Here is a 20763-nt window from a genome sequence, read left to right as displayed (position 1 = left end):
CCCTAAATTTTGGTGGAAAGCCCCAGTCAACTCATCTTAGTTCGGGTTCTGGAGAAAAATATAACACTCAAGTTCTCAGATCTCTCTAAAAATTTCAGATGAAACTAGAAAAAACTTCCCCTTGAGAGGGAAACAGAAACAAAATGTTCAGTATAGTAAATTATATATCATTTTCTCTTATCTAATCTAAGAAACTTTTGAATAGCTAGGTACCAAGATGAACATTATAGCAACAATGCTTGCTCTGCCCTAGAAGAAGTTACTGAGAGGGCAAAATGAATGATTGGTCTCTGCCAGACATATTTAAAGGCAAATAGATAATCATTTTTTCAAAATTAGATTTGGTATGTTCTAGTGCAGAGATAGCTAAGTGGTGCAGTGGATAGCGTGCTGGGCCTAGATTCAGGAAAACCCATTTTCCTGAGTCAAATCTAACCACAGACACTTAGTACTAGCTGGAGTCACTTAACCTTGTTTGTCTCAGTACCTCATCTGTAAAATGAGTTGGAGAAGGAAATGGCAAACTACTCCAGTATCTTTGTCAAAAAAAAAAACCCAAAATGGGGGCACAAAGAGTTGGATACAACTAGAAAAAACGACTGAACAACAAAAAGTCCAGAGATAGGGGATGAACTAGATGCTTTCTGCAGTTTCTTGCCATCCTCTAAGAGTCTATGATGGTTTTTAAAAGTAAATTTCTGAGCTCTTTGGGAATGAACAGCTGTAGTATGGATAATAAACTTTAAGGAAATAATGTAGCACAGCAATGCAGCCTTGGAGTTAGGAAGACCCAACCAAGTGCAAGGCCTGTCTCTGACACATCTCACTGTGGGACCATGGGGAAGTCACTTAATTTCTTAGTGATACAGGCAACTTGCTAAGATAGGAGTTCTTAACCTGAAGGCCTATAAACAGATTTCAGGAAACCCTGAAATTGAATAAGAAAAAAATTACATCTTTAATTTCACTAATCTCCAACTGAAGTTCAGCTTTTCCTTCAGCTATCTGAAAACATTGTTCTGAGAATGGGTCTATAGGCTTCATAAGCCTGACAAAAAAAGGTCGAGAACCCTAGCGCTAAGATTATAAAATACAGAACTGCCAATCTGCATGGGTTAGGGGAGTACATAGAAGTTCCATGCTCCAGAAGGAAAAAAGCCAACAGTGAGGTACACCTTTCATCACATTAGGTGATTCCTAGGATTTCACAAATTTCATTTGGTCATTAAACAACTTCAGTAAACTACTTTTACTCTTGTTCTAAGATGGGCTGCTACATGCTAGAAAACAGAAGCCATCTTCCTTCCTAGGGGATCTGGCTTTACAAAGGGCTCAACTTATAAACCTTTATTTGAGCAAATGTGCCATCAGTTTCAATCAATTACCATAAGTGTATTTTGGATGCTCACATGATTTAAGGCTTGTATTTACTATACCGATAACAATCTAGGGAATGAGCTGTGCCTCGGGCATAACAGAAGCACTTCTGAGGAGGCTCATATTTTTGCAGAGCATAAGGACATCAGAGAGTGTACAACGGTTCTCACTTTTTTTTAAAAAAATGGAAAGGCCCTCTGTCCATGTCCTCCCATGGCTTGCAACCCAGTCCATTATTTAATCAACCCTCCCTCCCGCCCCAACCCCACTACTCCCACTACCAAGGGAGACAACAGACATTAGAAGAGCCATGAAAGGATGTACGCTTTGCATTCAAGAATAGAGTATCTGACCTCTTTATCTCTATAACACTCAACCCATGTTCCCAGAGCTGCGTGACCTCATTTAGGACCCCAGCCCAAACCAGGAAGAAACCAAGTTCTTAGGCCTACAGTGACAGTGATTCTAACAATGAAACGGGTCTTGTTTTTCTTTCATTCTCAATGAAGGGAGTTGGAAAGGCAGGAGTGGAAGGGAGAGAAGGCAGATTTTCCTGATTGAAAAAAATAAAATTTAGTTTTAATTTTTTTTTCTTTAAAAAAGTGAGACTGTTGCCTAGAACACTGAGAGGCTGAGTGACTTGACCAGGATCTCAGACTCTGCATGTTTCAGAAGAAAGACTTCAACAAGAGTTTTTGTCTTGGGGCCAGTTTTATTTCCACTATGCCTTTCATAATGTAGAAAAGGTACCTGAATTTTTCATGTGAGCAATTTATTCTATTGTTTTAAGCAACAGAGCAACAGTTATTAATTTGTGGTTCATGATGTTTTTTAATATTTTAATAACTGTATTTAAATATAATCTATTCCTTTGCAATCCCATGTATCTTAGTTTATGCATTTAAAAACATGATTGCCAGATGGGTTTCACAGGCTTCACCAGACTACCATAGGGCTCCAGAACCCACAAAAAGGTTGAGAACCCCTATAATAAAGTAGATCATCTATACAAGTTAACCCACCAAAATCAAAGAAGTTCCTCTGAGCCCCGAAATAACTTGTGTCAAGTCCACTGTATATGGAATCTTTTAAAATGAAAATAAAATCTTTAACAGTGAAAACCTACATATTTGAACTCAAGATACACTGACCCTATGACGTTCATAACTTCATCTGACTGGAAAAACTGGGAGACTAATTAAAAATTTGCTTATAGCTAATAGAACACCTGGACCTTGCTGCTTTCCTTCTTATGTTCTTTGAGCAAAAATAACAACAGACATTCCAATGGTAGGTACTGAATAGTTACCTTAACCTGTTTCCTGCAGATTTTATCAATTCAACCACTTGCTTGTGAGTAAAACCTTCCATGTTAACTCCATTGATATTAGCAAGGACATCACCTGGGAGATGCAAAGCAAAAGAAGAGAGAAATGAGTGTTCTGCAAAAGCATGCCCTCCTGGGTCTGCACTTCAGACCAAAGCAAAAAGCTCTTCTCAATAAAGAAACGAAAAGGGATGAAAATTCATCTCAATTCAACAGGCTTTTGGGATAGTTATAGAACATGGGCATGCATGATCAACCTTTGCTGTCAAGAAATTACTACTTCTAGCTAACCAGTTAAAATAGCTCGTCTGGCAAATGTAGAGGCATCATGGGATACAGGACAGAGGACTGGACTTGGTGTCAAGAAAATCTGAGTTCAAATCCTGCCTCTGATATTTACTAGATAGTGCCCTGGTGAAGGAAGTCCCTTATTCTTACCCCACCCCCACCCAAATCACATGAACTTGACATACTACCCACATACTACCTGATAAAAGGCAGGATAAGGGATTACATGTTAGTTACCAGTCTGCAGTCCAGAGCGGTAAGCTGGACTTTCCTCCTGTACTTTAGAGATATATGTGTACATCGCAGTCAAATAGACATTTTGGTTCTGCAGTTGGTAAGTCTGTAAGTATGAAAACAAGATTCAAGATTACTACACGAAACTTTCAAATTCATTTGTTAAAAGCAAAATTTCCCCTCTTAGTTTGCATGCACGACATATGATAATGTTTTTTTTTTCCCAAAAAAAATTGTACCCAGGGGCAGTGTGCAATTCTGGACAATCTTTTGTCACTATGGATCACCATGCACTGTTTTACCAGGGAACTGAGCCTCAATCTCATTAAATTTCAAAACTTTAGAATAGAAGGATGAGTTCAGAGTAGCCCACGAAATTAGCTATTCTAACTTTAGAGAATACTCAAACTATCATCATTGCTCATTTTTTAATTAATAAATTTCTCCTTATTTCCTAAAAGAACAAGAGTCCTGGTACAAGGTAAAGAAAGAAATCCCCTTCATGTTAATTTCCAGCTGGGTATTTTCTTACCTTAGAATAAGAAGATGTAGGTACAGAGAGAAATATGCAAAGATTAATTATTTTAAATTAGAGTTCCACAAATAATGACAATCTGTTCCACATTTATATAGAAGCACAGTAATTGACTCAATTATCTTCATTTCTGAAAGCTTTGTTATGCCTGCCCTGAATACCTACAGACTCATTAGTCAGAGAACTAAATTAGAAAAAGTTATGCTTCTCCTATTATACCAATTTGGCAAAAATATCATTTTAATTTGATGCATAAACGCAGGATATATATTGGATCAACACATTGTCCCAACATCCTAAGCTTAATGAGTTTCCCCCCCACCCTCTTGCTTTATGAGGTCTAGCTTTGTATTGAACCAAAATAAATATTTTTTTTTATTTTAGCAATTTGTTTAATTATTCCTAAACATAAGTTACATACATCAAAATATTTCCTATCTAGGAGAAACAACTGCGATCCACTTCAGATTCTATAAAACTTCACTTTTTTCATGTATAATTTTCTTTTTTGTTATATAACATAACATCAACCAACACAAACATTTCAATACACAAATAATTAAGAACAAAAAGAGAATCAAGTCGTCAAAGATACTAGAGGACCATTCTTCAGTCTTTATGTATATGGTAAACTAAAGGGTGATATTTCAAGTTTATCAAAGGAGCTCTTTATAGATCTGGAGAGGCCCTAAATTCATGCTATGCCAACAGACTGCAAATCTTGGTGGGTCCTATCAAGTTAAAAGGGGTCCAGGTACATACTCAGCAACCTACTGCTTCCTAAGGAACAACATATTTAAGTCCAGAGATGCTTATCACCAGGTTTTTTTTTTCTGGCCACAGCAAAAACATAATGCATTGTGGCTGCAATCCGCACTGGTGAAGGGAGTTCCCATACCAACAAAATCAAAGTTCCCTACAGTACTAATGATGCAAATTTGTAATTATAGCAATAGCTGCCATTTATATAGCACTTTAAGGTTTGCAACATGCTTTACCTATGTTATCTCATTTCATTCTCTCAACAGCCCCATTAGCTAGGTCAGGGATGGAGAACCTGCAGCCTCGAGGCCACATGTGGCCTCCTAGGTCCTTGGGTGCAGACTTTTGACTGAGTTTTACAGAGCAAATCCTTTCATTAAGGAGATTTGTTCTGTGGAGTTGAGGACCTAGAGGACCACATATGGCCTTGAGGCTACAGGTTCCCCACCCCTAAGCTAGGTGCTTTATTATGCCCATTTTTCAGATGAGGAAGCCAAGGTTCACATAGATTAAGTGACTGGCCTAGTATCATACAGCTAGTAAATATCTGGGGTAGAACTGAAACTTAGGTCTTCCTTCCTCCAAATACAGTTGTATATCCAATGTGCCACCTAGCTGTGTATTTTTTTAAAAAGTCCCAAAACCACAGAATTTGAGAGCTGCAAGGGCCCTCAGTGGCTATTTAGTTGAACGTAGGAAAAGAATCCCACTGTAGCAGACCTTGTATTTGGTTAGTTATAGTGTTACAGCTGCTAGGGCCTGCTAGAATTTACAGTCTAGTGCGTAATTTAATTTACCCTGCTTCTGATTCTCTACCTCAAACCTAATTTCCTTTCTTCAGAGCTGCAACATCACCAAACTCTGGTTTATAAGGTAAAAATTCCATCTCATTTCCCGCCTCCCGCATACAATGTGATGCTACATTCGCAACTGGTCTGGGCCTATGGCCAGTTCTCTATCCACTCCACCACACTCCCTCTCCGGGCTGGTTGGCAGGTAGTACAGATATTATTATCTCCCATTTTGCATATGAGTTAAATGAGGCTGACTGGTTAAGTGATTTGCCCAAGTTTACATTTCTGATTTGAGACTTTTTATTAAAACCCAGGTTTTCCTGGCTTCACGTGCCCTGGCTTCCTAGCCACTGTGCCCTGCTGACTCTCATGAGCACAGTATTGGCACAGTGAAGGGAGAAAAGCCTTCTCCAGCATAGATTTCCCACAGTCAGCTAGTTCATTTTCTCCTTCCCCCTATTTGTAAACTATTGAAAAGAGCTACTTGGAACTGACTAAAGAGCAAAAGCTTCCTCATCTTTTTTTTTCATATTTGACCAATGGAATAAACTATAAACTAATTCATTAATTAATTAACAATGAAAGTATAAATAAATAAATAAAATTGTACAAAACACGAATGAACAAAATTGTACAAAGACTATATGTGCACAAGTGTGGACTGAACATGAAGAGAAAAGGGGTTTTCCAAGAGAGTTAATGACAGTCTTACTTAAGGGAGAGTTAAAAAAAAAAACACTATTCAGATTGTAAATTATTAACTGATCTTGATCTTTGAGGATGACAATGAAGTTTCCATTAATAGCACTTTTAGTTATCAGAGGACAAAGGACTGAATCTGGTAACAGAAGACAGCTCTTCTTACACAGTTCTGCTAGAACTTTGTACCTCGATGACCTTAGAAAAGTCTCTCTGCCTTTTGTCTATAAAATTTTGAGGTAGTTGAGCTAAATGATCTCTGAGGTCCCTTCTATTTCTAAGTATGATGATGTGATTAAAGTTTTACCTCTTGATATGTATACAATGGACATTCCTTGTGGAAAGAACCTATGCACAGGAAAGAGGGTGCTATTTCCTCCAAGAAGACTATGTAGTCATTTGTTCTGATTCTATAGATGCTGTTACAAGTCAGATGATATTTCATTACCCCCCCCCCAAAAAAGCAACAGAAACAACAGTATCTTTGTAGCAAAACAGGGAATTTCTAGATTGCATTAATTTAAAGCAAAGGTGACATGAAGGTAGATAATAAGCCTTCTTCCACTAGTTGGCTTAACTCTTTCTCCCTAGTCTTATTCAATGTAGTTAGATTGAGATCATTTGTATTTTTTACACATGAAAATGGCATTCTTGCAAGTGGCATTTTCTTATTTTTAGACTGATTTTCCAATGCCAGTGGCAAGGAATAGTCATTTTATTCCTCAAGGAAATACCTATAATGAAAATTGAAGCATTGTAGATCAGGGCTAGAAGCAAACTCAAAAATCCCCTAATCCAGATAAGAAAACTGAGGCTCACCAAAGCTGAGTGACTTGCTAAAATCACAAAGGTGGTAGATGGCAGTAAAATGATTCTAATCCAAATCCTTTGGCTCCCACATTAACGCTCTTTCTAGCATCCTACACTGTCTCAGCTAACCTAAGCACTATGTGCAAAAATCTCAGCCACAAACTAGATAAATCTGTGATTAAGTCAAGTGTATCTCAGTGAAATGCAACAGCCTACCAAAAACAATTCTAATTTGCCAACCATCTAATTCATCAGTGAAACACTCAACAGTATCAAGTGTCATTGGACTCACTTCAGGAAACAAATTATCACTAGATATTTCCTTGTCACCTATAAAATTAAATAAAATCCCTACAGCCCAGTCATTTAGGTTGGTGCTCATAATCTGTATCTATTCGATTCAGTCAACAAACATTTACTTTGAGCCTACTATGTGCTGGATGATACATATACAGGGCACCAGTGATTCAAAAACAACACAATACAAAACAACAATACAATGTAATTTCAAGAAGGAAAGAAGGCCCACTGGGAGTGGGGGAATGAGGCAAAAAGGTATCCAATAAGAGCCAACACCTTAATCAAAGAAGCACTGTAAACATTTCAATCTAAGTATTTTTTTCTTCATAGTCAGGGTTGCCTTTGGCATTTTCTGCCTTTTATGGTTCACTGAAAATCATCATAATGGAATGTAACTAAAACAATGTCACCTATCATTGAGTTGCTTACTAACATATTTGTACAATGGCTCTAGAGGTACAGTACCTGGGTTCAAATCCTACCTATTATCTTTGTGACGGTGAGAAAGTCAGTTAGCTTCCCTGTGCCTCAATTTCTTCAACTGAAAAATGAGGGTGTTGGACGACAGAACTTCTGTCCCTATCAGCTCTTAGTTTATGATCCTATAATCCCTAGCCACAGGTGGGAGCAAAATGTACGGGACAGTCACAGATTGGAACCAGAGAACTTGAGGCCAAATCATGATCCTGCTGTGAACTCTCTGTGCGATTCTGACAAATCACTTCCTTAACACAGGAGTGGAGAACCTGTAGCCTTGAGGCCAAATGTGTCTTTCTAGATCCTTAAGTGCAGCCTTTTGACTGAATCAGGCCCCAGGCTCCCCAATCCTGTGTTCTGAGGCTCCAATAAGATAATTTGGAAACTGTAAAGTGCTATATAAAGACCAGTTATTATTATCAGCAGCCTCCCGGCCTCCCGTCTGGTGACAGCTTTTCTCCCTAAGTTTTCTACTGCACTGAAGCTATGCTCAAGCAATGTTTATAAAGCAGAACAGGGGTGTGCTGATAAATGTTTAACAAATGGGCTAGGAAGGGGGAGGGGACAAGTAGGTGCAACACTTTTAAATTTAATCTGCGTTATTAACACTTTCCTAAGTCTAGACAATCAACAAAACAATAAATCAAGCCTTGATCTGTAGTAATTGCTTTTTTTTTTTTCTGGGATGTAAAAGCTCACAATGAAACAGTAAGCATAGGTTCTCACAAGTCAAATAGAGTTGGTTCCAGCACAGTCCTGTATTAATCCTTCCGAGCCTCAGCTTCCTCATTTGTAAAATAAAGATAACTTCTAACGTTACTTGTAGCTCTAAAGCTGTGATCAAATTCTCCAGCTGTCATCAAAAGAACCTGAATGGCCTCTGCCTTCCTTAATCTGAGGTAATGTGTTCAGTCATTTTTCAGTCTTGTCTTCCTGACCCCATTTAGGGATTTTTTGACAAGATACTGGAGTAGGTTTGCCATTTTCTTCTCCAGCTCATTTTACAGATGAAGAACTGAGGCAAACAGGGTTAACTGACTTGCCAAGGGTCACACAGCTAGTAAGTGTCTGAGGCTAGATCTGAACTCAGAAAGATGAGCACCCAACACTCTATACAATAGGTCACCTAGCTGCCCAAGATTAAGATAAAGATTAAGGTAAAGAGCAGCTCTCAAATTGTTTCATTCTTCAATTACAGCCTCTTCCTGCCTTGGTCTTCCCTTTCCCACCCACCCAAGGTCTAATCCAGCTGCCACTGTAATATTCAAGACTGGTTCCCTCATTCTCCAGCTCTTATCTCAACCCTTATTTGAAAGGAGCTAACCATGACACCACCTGAAACATTCTCTTACTTAAATGTTTGGAAAACTTTAAACTGCCTACCTGAATTTCAAATCCAAATGTTCCATTATCCTGTTTTTCCACAGTGACCAGCCTTCTGTAATGAAAACATTGCATATGGAGATCAAAACATCATATTTGGCACAAAATTACAATTAAGGAAAACTGCTATGATTAAGAACAAGCTAACAATGATCCCAATTATGATATACATGTATATATGCATGTGCATGCACAGGTGTGCATTTACATGTTTTAAACAATCTGGAAAGCTGAATCCCTTAATACGGTGTATTGACAAAAAGCAAATGAACATTTTTTTCCTATTTTTTACCTCTGTGGCCAGGAGAAGTCACCCAAAGAACTTGATCTAGTCAAAGCATTCTGAAAACAGGAAAAAGAAAGCAAAAAAGATGGTCAATTTTTTAAGTCTATAAAAACATTCCTTAGTTTATAAAACATTTGAGATCATCAAAGAGCTAAATCTATAACTTTTGCTTTGATCCAGCCTGTATGAAGTCATTCACATAAAGGCTTAAAGTTTATCCAGTTCTCTAGTGAGAGGAAGAAAAAACAAGAAGGACCTTATTTTAGAAACAGGAAACAGGCAGAATGCTCAGGTATTCATCTCATAGCATAAAATTAAAGCTTCCATAATACCTCTTTCCTTTGGGATGATAATTAATGTGTCAGAATTCCCAGGGGTCCAAAAAGAACTTCATGTCCAATCTATTTTTTTAAATAGCCTCTGAAAAGTGATCCCTAACAATTTATAGTCAACAGTCATGTTCAAAAAACAAACACACCCATAGAAGGACATGCAAAATCAAAATGTCAAATATTTTCATCATATCCTCACTAGCAGTCTTGTACAAACAGAGCCTGTGTGCTTAATAAGGACTTTTTTGGGATGTGGATGAAGTGGAGGAAGGTGGTGAGGATGAAGATGAGGATGATGAGGATAAAAATAACAATCTTGTGCTTACCACAGGATTCAGTATAGGTACATAAATTACAAAGGAGAGGAGGAAAGGAAATAAGCATGTATATAGCACCTACTATGTGCTTAGTACATAATGCATGGTCAGTGCTATTATGATCCCTATTTTACAGTTGAGGAAACTGAGGCAAGGAATTAAGCACCTTGCCCAGGCTCACACAGCTAGTAAGTACCTGAAGATACATTTCAACTCAGGTCTTCCTGACTCCAGGCCAGGCACTCTATCTGCTCCGCCACCAACTGCTTCTAATATAACATACGTATGTTATATATTATATTATATTGCATTATTACTTATATATGTGAATACACACACATACATATACACATATATGTGTGCACACACACATATGCATGCAGCTAAGTGGTACAGCTGATAAATTGCAAGGCCTGGAACCAGAAAGATTCCTCCTCCTGAGTTCAAATCTAAGCTCAGACACTTACTAGCTATATGATCCTGGGCAAGTCACTTGACCTGTTTGCCTCAGTTTCCTCATCTGTAAAATGAGCTGGAGAAGGAAATAGCAAACCACTCCAGTATCTTTGCCAAGAAAACCCCAGATGGGGTCATGAAGAGTAAGACATGCCTGAAATAATTAAACAACAACAGCATAGTTATATATGAATACACAAAAGATTTATGATTTCATTTGTGTAAGAATCTCCAGATACTGGAACTCCCTCTACCCACACAGATCATGACCCACCCCTGACTTAGGAGATAAGCCTAAACAGGGAAGGGCTTCTTAAAGCCCACAGAGATTAGAAGTCCTACTCAGGGCCACACAGCTAGTAGAAATGTAGGTCTCAGATTGAACATAGGCCTTCCTAACTCCAAGCCCAGCCCTCTATCCACTACTCAGAGATGTCAAACTTACAGTCTCCTGACAGAACATACCCACAAACCTCCTGCCTGTGTGCAGCCCCAGACTAAAATGTACTTGGGAAATGTTTAACAAATTAAATAAAAAATGCAATACAACACTGCCAATGTTAATTTGTGATTTTTTAAGTCAATATGCCATCTGTTTTCATTTGAATTTGCCAGCATCAATATCACTGCTACCTCTATGTTATTATGTTGATGCTATATGCCTGTATACACAAAAGACTTATGATTTCCCACTGTGTGGAAACTGTAGGTGTGCAAACTCCTATCACTTATACACACATCACCACTGACTTGTCACTTAGTAGAAAGGCCAAAGCAGGAGCCTCTTAGGGCACTTAGAGGTCTTGCCCTCTCCTGGGCTAGAGCTGAACACTGGTCTTCCTTTCTCCAGGCCTATCTTATTCAGAAAGAGAAACATTAACGCTTCTGAATAGATTGGGTACATGCATGTAGGTGCATCACATAATTCACATGTAACTAGGCAATCAGGTGATACAGTGGGTAAAGGTGTCACACTTGGAGTCAGGAAGACTTGAGTTCAAAACCTGCTTTAGACACATTATCTGTGTGTCTCTGCGCAAGTCATTTAACTTGTCTCAGCCTCAGTTTCTTCATCTGTAAAATTGGAATAATAACAGCATTTAATGATAGGGTTGTTGTGAGGATCAAATAAGTATATTGCAAACCTTAAAGAGCTAAATAAATACTAGCTATTGATTCACAAGTAGCCCAAGGTGTTAGACCCAGAGCCTCAACTCTTTCTTTTCTTCACTTAGAAGCAGTTTTAACTGAATACATCTTACAACTAGAACGCATGCCCACCCTGACAAGATCATAGATCCATGAAAATACTACAGTATTTAACTGAATGCAATCTTGGTCAAGTACCGGGGAAAGACCTGTATCCCAGCAACACAGACAAACACTTGTACTCTTGGAACACAGGTGAGCTTAGCCCAAGATAGGCAGATCCTGCTTGGGAGGATAACCAGGTCCCTGTCTTCTGAGATCTGTTTTGCAATTGACAATGAGTAAAAGGGGCCCAACATTGAAATTAATGCTACCTATTAGAACACAAGTTATATGATAATTCTCACTACAAAAAGTCAACTGAGTGCATGAAACATCTAAAGGTCAATGGGAAGGTCATCTAGCTGGGAATTAAACAGGTTTCAGAAAACTCAGATGGAAGAGAAGGAAAAGGAAGGAGAGGATGGCAGGAGCTTATTGGCATGATAATAATGAGATCATTCCCTGAGAGCCTGCACAAATGAAATATACATGACATGTGTGACCCCAAACAACAGTGCCAATAACCTTCTCACTTGGGCGGTCTGTTCTTTGGAAGGAACAGCCTGTCATTGAAGCTGGAAGCAATATTCCTAGGATGTTGGAATACCCAGCACAAAATGCTTTCATTCCAGTGAGGCTTCCTGTCTAGCCTAATATCCAGGATTTGGCACCCAGTCAATCAAGTTAATGCAACGGAAAGTCGGTATCTTATTCCCCACAGATCTGACATTTGAGCATTTCATTTTTTCTCTCTGACCAATCCTAAACCCAAGCTTCTTTCAAGTACTGAAGGATGAAATGAGCAAGCTTAAATATGTGGGAGCTTTTTGGCCTGTGAACCTTGATGCCTGGTGTGGGCCTTGGTGTAAGTTACCAATGCAGTTTATCTCTCAGAGTGGGCTCCCTCTCCTGTAGACAATGCGTGACTTTAGGTCAAAGCCAGAATCTGAATGAGTAGTGGAGAGAGGAAGGCATAGCAATGCTAGTCCAGATGCCATAGACTGAACACGACTTATCTTCTATATAAGCGAGTCAAGGTCAGCCTTCTATCCATCTGCATTGCTGGAGGGGGTTTCCATAAGGGTAGTTCCCCACATGGATGAAATCAATCAATCAATATTAAACAGGTCGCCAGGGTGAGTGGAAAAACATCACAAACACTGCTACTCCTTGTTCTTTACATACAGGCACTTAATGAAAGCTAACTGATGTTTGTGGAATGAATGAATGAATGAATGAATGAAGTACCATCTTAATATACACTTGATATTCCTAAGTGTCCTCAAGAGCTTCACCATATAGTCATTCCCTTCTCAATGCTGAGAAAGTAAGTCACTTCTAGGTCCCCCAAATTTTTTTGTTTCTCCCTCTGAATTCTGAATAAACAAAAGTTAACCTCATCCAAATAGCATGACAGGATCATACTCAAACAGTTTAAAGTATGGGAGAAGCACGGGGTTATAGATGAAAGATGGAACTCATATTACACATCTGCCCCCACAACAGAGACATAATTGGGGACTGAATGCTCCCCAAAAAGGGAATTTTCTTTCTTTTCTCATAAACATGGAGACAGCATTTTCCATAATTTATACCAATGAAATAATGGTTCCCAAGGAAGAAGAGAAAAAAATAGAATTGTAACCAACCAACATTCAAAATTAATAAGCTCATAGATTTAGTTCTGGAAGAAACCTTTGGGATCACTGAGTTCAACAACCTCATGTTAGCAATGAGGAAGCTGAGGCCTAGGGAAGTTAAGTGACTTGCCTAAGGTCACACAGTTTAAGTGGCAGAACTTCAATTTAAGCCCTTCTCCTCTGACTCCAAATGCCACCCCTCACTGTCCACCATGCTGCCTCTCTAACGTCTGATAACATTAGTCAGACAAACTGAATACTACACTGTCCCCTGAGTTCCTGGTGATGAACACCAGTGTGAATTAGTGAGAGCAACATCACGGGAGCTGTTCAAGCAGAGGCCGATCAACAGCTTTCAGAGAGTCTGAAGAACAGATTCAAACATTAAACGACGTGCTCTACCAAATCACTGCTTCAGTCCTACACAACTCAGAGGTTCTGAGAATCAATATGACCCCTTTGCAGAATCGGCACCTTCCCCCAATAAGAAGAGAAGCATAGATGTAGAGGGAACTTCCAGAAGTCATCTCATCCTTTCCCTGCATTCGGTGAAAATCGTTCTGGCTTCACACAGCACGAAAATTCAGATTCTAGGAAGTAAGTGACTATTTAGTTCTTACCCTTATCTAGAAGGGAAATTTCACAATCTTTCAAAATAACCCTTCTACTGCTAACTAACCCTTTTCCTTAGAGGCTACTGACTAGTTAAGAATAAAACATTTGCCAAGCACAAAGCTAGGTGAGGAGCTGGCAGTGCTAAATATCAATAAGTATCCGTTGATGGATTGATCTGGGTTAAAAGAGATGCAAAGGAAAATCAACCTATGTCAAAGTCTAAATTAGTTCCTACTCAGATTAGCAATGAGAACGTTTTAACCACTTAACATTTAAATCAAAGTATTCACAGCTTGACACCATCAACATTTCTGACATGTGGCATGCCCTGACATGAAACCCACCTTTTTTTTTTTCTTTAATCTGTCAGATTTTAACAGTGTATGGTTGGCACTGCTCCACAGATTCACGTGAGCTCTTCTATTAAATAATCTGCTAAGATGGAATAAGGGGAACCTAAGCAACTATCAAAGGACTGAGACTTTGGAAAATCATTTCCCTGTGGGTTTTTCCCTAGTGTTAGTAGCATTATTTTGGGCTCCATCCTGTGATGTCTTACATTCTGTAGACTGTCCATCCATCTATAACCATCTTGCAGTGTTGTTGTGATGGCACCAAAAATCATGAATGAGAAGCTGGTGTGTGAAGCACAGCATATGCTGGCAACAGCTGTCTTTTATTACACATTATCTAATATGAGAAATCCAGGCTTAGCAATTTGGCAGGGCTGCAAGGCACACATTCAATTATGCATGAAGCCTGGTCAGATCTTAACCCCTTAGGAGTTACTAAGATAAGGATTCTAAGATCAATTTTATTTATGATTACCTTCTTGTCACTCGGTTACTTTTTTTTTTCCAATAAAGCATTTATTAAGCGCCTACCGTGTACCAAGCACTCTGCTAACTTTATGCCTGCAGAGATTGGTGCCTTGGTAATGATGCAGCTCACTGTGGCCTTTTTTTCTGAATCCCAATACCTTAGCTACAAGCTCACCAAAGGTGTCTGGCACCTAGCAAGCACTTAATAAAGACTTGTTAACAGACAGACTGGCAAAAAGTGTATGGATTCTACCTCACACTGAACATGTTTAAAAAAAAAAAAAAAGGTACCTGGCACTACAAAGGAGGTTAGGCCTGTTTCCAGCATCTACTTCTGCTGCCCAGTAACAAGAGATTGTTGCTTCCTGTAGCTAACTCTGCACATTCATTTCACGAAAGTGTTTGGGGCCATTATTCACAGGTGTGTATTTATTTCCAAATGAAAAATTGAAGTTATATTCTCTATTTTCTTTGCCACTCTTCCTCATCCCCAACACACACACACACACACACACACACACACACACACACCTCTTACCCTTTACTCGCCCTCAGTAACATTCACACATTCATGATTTTTTCTTACAATGTACTTTAAAACCAAGAGCAAGAGATAAACTTGAGACTTAGCCAAAGACAAGAACACCCCACAAAAATAGTACAGCAGAACTGATTTTTTTTCCTAATTGGCAACCAAGAGGAGAACTTGGGCAACGTAGTTTCATAAGAATGTCTAATCTCATCTCAACTTATTCAGTTTCAACAAAATTAGGTGCATAAGCTTAGGCTTGCCATGGCACTAAATGAAAAGGGCTAATTCCTTTTTTGAAAATGAACAGAAGATGTTCACGTGTTTTTGGATGTACAGAATAGATGCTACAGGCAGCTAGGAAGGGCAGTGGATAGTGCGCCAGGCCTGAAGGCAGGAAGACCTGAGTTCAAATCCAGCCTTAGACAGTTACTAGTTGTATGACCCTGGGCAAGTCACTTAAAGCTGTTTACCTCAGTTTCCTCATCTGTAAAATAAGCTGGAGAAGGAAAAGGCAAACCACTCCAGTATCTTTGCCAAGAAAACCCCATGGGGGCACAGAGAGTCAGACATGACTGGAAATGATTCAACAACGAAGAACAGGTGCAATAGGTAATGTCTCTTGCTGCCCTAGAATGAAAGCATAGAGAAGGCAGAAAACATCCCAAAAGATAGTGGGCATAGTGCTTAGTACACTAGAAACAGTCAATAAACAGAAAACAGTGACCACATCCCAACACTAAGTTCTCAGAGCCTTTCTTAGGAAGTCACCTTTGTAATGATTGCCTGTATAAAGAAAATATGACCCCAAATAATCAGTGTCTACAGTTCTTTACTCACGGAATATCCTTGAAGCAAAATAAGAAAAAGTATAGACAGCTTGAAATACTGCAACTCCCAGTTTATATTCCTGTTACTAGTGACTCATAAGATCATAAAATTCAGACCTGGAAAGAACCTTAGAGATTGTCTGATCCAACCTCATCTCTTTTTACTGGTAAGGAAACCGAAGTCCTGTAAGGGAAATGACTGATAGGGAAGAGTGATGTTTATCCTTCATTCTCAAAGAGGAGCAATGACAACAGGAAAGTGATGTCATAACTTGCAAGTGAATTGGATTTAAGTGAGGAAGAGCTGTGCCTCACTCTTCTCCAGAGTTCTGGGAGTCCAGTGGCAAGACATAGGTTAGGATGGCTGGTGATGGCCCAGGATACAGTGGAAGACCTTGGCCATTTTAAGCTAAGGTCTTTCCCAGATCTCAGTTTATCTGAGACAACACCCATTCAGTGATTAAGGCTAGCTAATAATTGAGGCAAAAGATGGCCTAGTTTGCCTTCACAAAAGAACTATTCTGGGAGGGGAAGACCCTCAGAGTTTCCAGGAAGGAGGGATAACATGAGATTCAAATTCAGTTCCTCTGACCTCCAAACCCAGGGTTTTAATGTGGGTGCTCAGTTAGGACTGATTCAAGACCACAAAGCATTACACTAGGATTTATGCACACCATGACACCCTTGGAGCTATCACACTTCTAAAGACTACCCCTTTCCTTCCATCTCCTAAAAACATCTTCCAAAGAAAGGACTGAAGTGCTTTCCAAAACTATTTGGGAGTAGGAGTAAAATACCAACTGCACAGACCATGGTGTCTGTCTGACACCTCCTACCACCACAGGTATCCTTGTATATACACATATACACACACACATACACACATATGAAATCTATTTTTGAAGAATTCTAAAGACAAACATCCAAAGGCTTCTGAAGATTTATCTTAAAAAAAAAAAAAAAACTGTGGGCTGGCCAGCTACAGTTTTACAGAAACGGAAGCCAATACTAACAAGAAGTATGAATTGCTGATGTCAGACACAAAAATGTTGAAAATAACAAAGTGGGCAGAGAAACACCTGTCTTTTTGGTAGCCAACCAGGGATCCTGCTGCCTGCAAATCAGAGTTCCTGCCAAACTAGGGATCGGCGTCTCATAACAAGCTAGAGAAACATGAGTATTATTTGGTGGGGGGTTTTGGTCAACTGAATCTACTGGGAAGTTCTGAAATGTTTACAGATATTAAATTTTCATGCCCCATGTCTTTCAAGGATGGAGAAATACCATAGAAACAGGCTTGTTCTTAGCACTTCCCACCACAACCCAAAAAATATTTCTTCCAGAAAGCCAGATTGGGGGTATGAGCTTAACTGTTTAGAGGCCTTACATTTTAGAGGAGGATGAGAAAAGGAGAAAAGTAAGCAGAAGCACTGCAGGATGAAGGAGTGAAGATGGATGTGTTCATATGAGCGTCCACATTGGTGTTAAGATTGTGAATACATGTATGCATATTCTGTGTACAAAAATAAAAATGATGTCATGGACGGAGAGCCAGCCTTCATGATCAGGAAGACATAGGTTCTAGTCCTAACTCTGACATATACTGGGCAGGTCATTTAACTTCTAATTCTCTCAGGCAACTTCCTAAGATTATACAGTGCTAAGAAAATGCTGGTCGGCATTGTTAGAGGAAGTCTTCACCCTATATTGATGAAATGAATGGCTTAATTTTTTAAAGTCATATTAATAAGAACCAGCAAAAGAAAAGAGAGAGGAGAATATGCAAGCTTGATGGAGGGAAGAAATATGAAAGACGAATAAGTTTGAGAGAGTTCCTGCCCCGACTATCAAAATCATAAGAAAGGACAACATCTGCTTCCCAAGTGTTAAATGATGCTCTAATCAGTTGCCCTAAATTACATGTTATATATAGGTAAATATATGACTACAGCATGCAACTGGGCAGTAGAACTACAACTATGGTAAGGCAATCAGAGCCTTGTCCTAGGGCAGAAGTATCAAACATACTGTCCCGTTGTCTTCAACCAGATTAAAATGTAATTGTGAAACATTTAACAAAATAAATAAAAATACAATAGAACCTAATGTTAATACATGGTTTTCTAAATCATTACGTGGCCAGCAGGGATCTTTATGTGTCCTTTGGTGGCCCATATCTATTTGAGTTTGACACTACTGCCCTGGGTACCAAAAATGAGAGAGCACTGACATTCTTTCAGCAACAAAGAAGCACATGAATTTAATACCTACTTAGTAATATTAAGTCATTAAAATATGAACTATCAGATGGTATCCTTCCTCCCCAGTAGCAGCCTTTATGTATGCCTGGGTTTCAGTCTATGGGGGCCAGAGTCACAAAATCTCTCTCCCTCTTCTCTTACCCACCCCCTTCCTCCACACTGACAGGTTAGGGTACCAGGGTCTCTCCTTACACAGGGACTTACATCCCAGGTTCTCTGAGTAACCCTCTACCCTCAAATGAATTTATCTAGAGTTTATTTGAGAGTAGATTTCATGCTGCTAGACCAGGGTGACAAAATTGTTAGTTACAACTCTGCTCTATATCTAATACTTCTGAAACCTACATTAGCTAAAACATGGGTTATCATTCTGTTTCATTCTACAGTACTTTTTTTGTCAAATACACATGTTGGGAGTTGATTACAATAATTCTCATCACATCATAACCATTAAGAGAAGAAAAACACTTTTCTGAATTGAGAAAAAATTCTTTCAAATCTACAGCAAATTATATATTCTTCTTAAAGATTCCTGAGCAAACAATGGATCACATAGCAGCCCACCAAGTTTAAATCTATCATCTACTTTGATCTTCATTAAAACTTTACAAAAAAAAAACTAGAATGTTTAAGAGGGGTACACAATTGCTAATATACAATTAAGTAATGATAATTTGTACTGTGAAATGTTTCTGAATATTTTCTACCTTAAAAGGTTCTATTCTGAATCAGGTACATAACTAAGCATATTTAGGATTTTGGTGGGATTTTACTTTACCAATTTATTAACTAAATATTTATTAAGGGCCTTTTAAAAATAGAATACTCTGTTAAGCCCTGGGTGAGATACAAAGCTGAGATAAACCAGTGGGCCTCACCTCATTGAGTTTCTAGTCTAGTAGGAGGGTATAATACATACACAAAAAGTGTAATACATAATAAGTACATAAAAGAGGTATAAACAAAGCCCTCCATCAGTTTAGGGTATGGGGAGAGGGAACAGGGAGGAAGAGCGTTGTCATTAATGGCTTGTAATAATGGAATCAGCAAAGGAATTATGATTAGTTTGTTTTGCAATCTATTTAACAAATAACTTTTTTTAACATCGTGAACAACGCTGAATAAATTGACAAAGTCCCAAAGAGGTCTGACTGAATATTTTCAGAAGCATTGTCTCACCCCAAAAGAAATACTTTACCCAGAATCCAGCATGAAAGTTGAAGAACTGTATATATTAGTTGTAAAAGTTTAGCATACTCTCCAGAAACCAGACCCTAATATGATTAAGATCCTAAAGTGCTGCTTAGCGTGGCTACAGATGGGATAGAGGAAGAGGAAGAGGGGGACAGGAACACACACACACCAGTGATAGCTCACACAGGCTGTCAGGAGGTTGAGGAGAAAGAGCTCCATGACCCGATAAGCTTAAGAACCTCAGTTCTTCCTGAGCACTTCTCCAATAAAGGACAGAAATACCTTGGTCACACTTGGCTTTATGCTTTACTAGAGTCCCAGTATACCCAAACTTCTATTCGCACCCAGTGTTCCCACCTGTCTCACCGAAGTTCCTGAGCATCTAAGCTCGTCCTTTAGGAGCATACATGCTGGCTGAAGAATCCACTGCCTGGTGATGGTGAAAGTTCCCCAAAGTACAAAATGGTCATCATACCTGCTTTCGTCCCCGGGGCAAAGTGGCCACTGTTTCTGCCAGCATTTGAATCCTTTTATTATCCACTTGTGGGTTACCTGTGGGAGTAGAGTAGAAGCTATAAGCTGGGCCCGTATCCACCAAATTGTTGTTCTGCTGGATAGGCCTTTGGAAAGACATTGTGCATAAAGGTCACTCCAGCTCACACATTGCTTAGCCTTGCCGGCCAGGGAGAACTAAAAGCATAACCTTCTTGACAAGCAATCAAAAGTAGCAAAGCGGAAAGAGTCCCATGTGACTTCTGTGGTTGGAGGTGCTTGTTACACAGATCCCTTTTCGCAGATCACTCACATTTCTCAGTGCCTTTTTTTTAAGCCCATGGGAGAGCTGAGAGGTAGTTTTTGCAATTAAAGAAAATCAGCTTATTTTTTTCACTCTTGGCAACGGCCAGAACTCTTATGCTTTCATGTGCTGTGACAGTTTGTGTTCAAAATACCATCTGCTTTTTTTTTTTTAGTGGAGGTGGGGGGGAAACTTTCCCAAGTTTAATTTGCTAAATGCTGTCACGTTTTTTCTCAACCCATTCCCTAGACCTCTCCCCACACCAAGTACACACACATAGACACATACTTCATATTAGCAAACTTCAAAATGTGTGGTCATGAAGCCCTGAGAGTATCGGTGAGAAGTGCAGGTACTGGTCATGATGTTCTCTCTCTCTTTCTCTCTCTCTCTCTCTCTCTCTCTCTCTCTCTCTCTCTCTCTCTCTCTCTCTCTCTTTCTCTCTCCCT

The 20763-nt window shown here is 39.2% G+C and overlaps 1 protein-coding gene across 1 annotated transcript in view; it reads right to left on the bottom strand.

Annotated features, from left to right (window-relative positions):
* LOC114045676 (cytohesin-interacting protein-like) overlaps positions 1 to 20218 on the bottom strand; it is a 44419-nt gene extending 24201 nt beyond the window's left edge. The window contains exons 1-5 of the mRNA XM_027865767.1: positions 19994 to 20218; positions 9279 to 9328; positions 8987 to 9041; positions 3230 to 3332; positions 2687 to 2780 (exon numbers count right to left, since the gene is read on the bottom strand). Of these exons, the coding sequence (XP_027721568.1) occupies positions 2687 to 2780; positions 3230 to 3332; positions 8987 to 9041; positions 9279 to 9328; positions 19994 to 20152 (461 nt within the window). The 5' untranslated portion in view covers positions 20153 to 20218. The remainder of the gene's footprint in view (positions 1 to 2686; positions 2781 to 3229; positions 3333 to 8986; positions 9042 to 9278; positions 9329 to 19993) is intronic.
* Between the last annotated feature and the right edge of the window lie 545 nt (positions 20219 to 20763).

This window comes from Vombatus ursinus, unplaced genomic scaffold (genome assembly GCF_900497805.2).
Source record: "Vombatus ursinus unplaced genomic scaffold, bare-nosed wombat genome assembly UNPS02014779.1, whole genome shotgun sequence".
NCBI lineage: Eukaryota > Metazoa > Chordata > Mammalia > Diprotodontia > Vombatidae > Vombatus > Vombatus ursinus.
The sequence above is the reverse complement of the archived record's forward strand: the minus strand, read 5'-3'. Positions and strand labels throughout refer to the sequence as shown.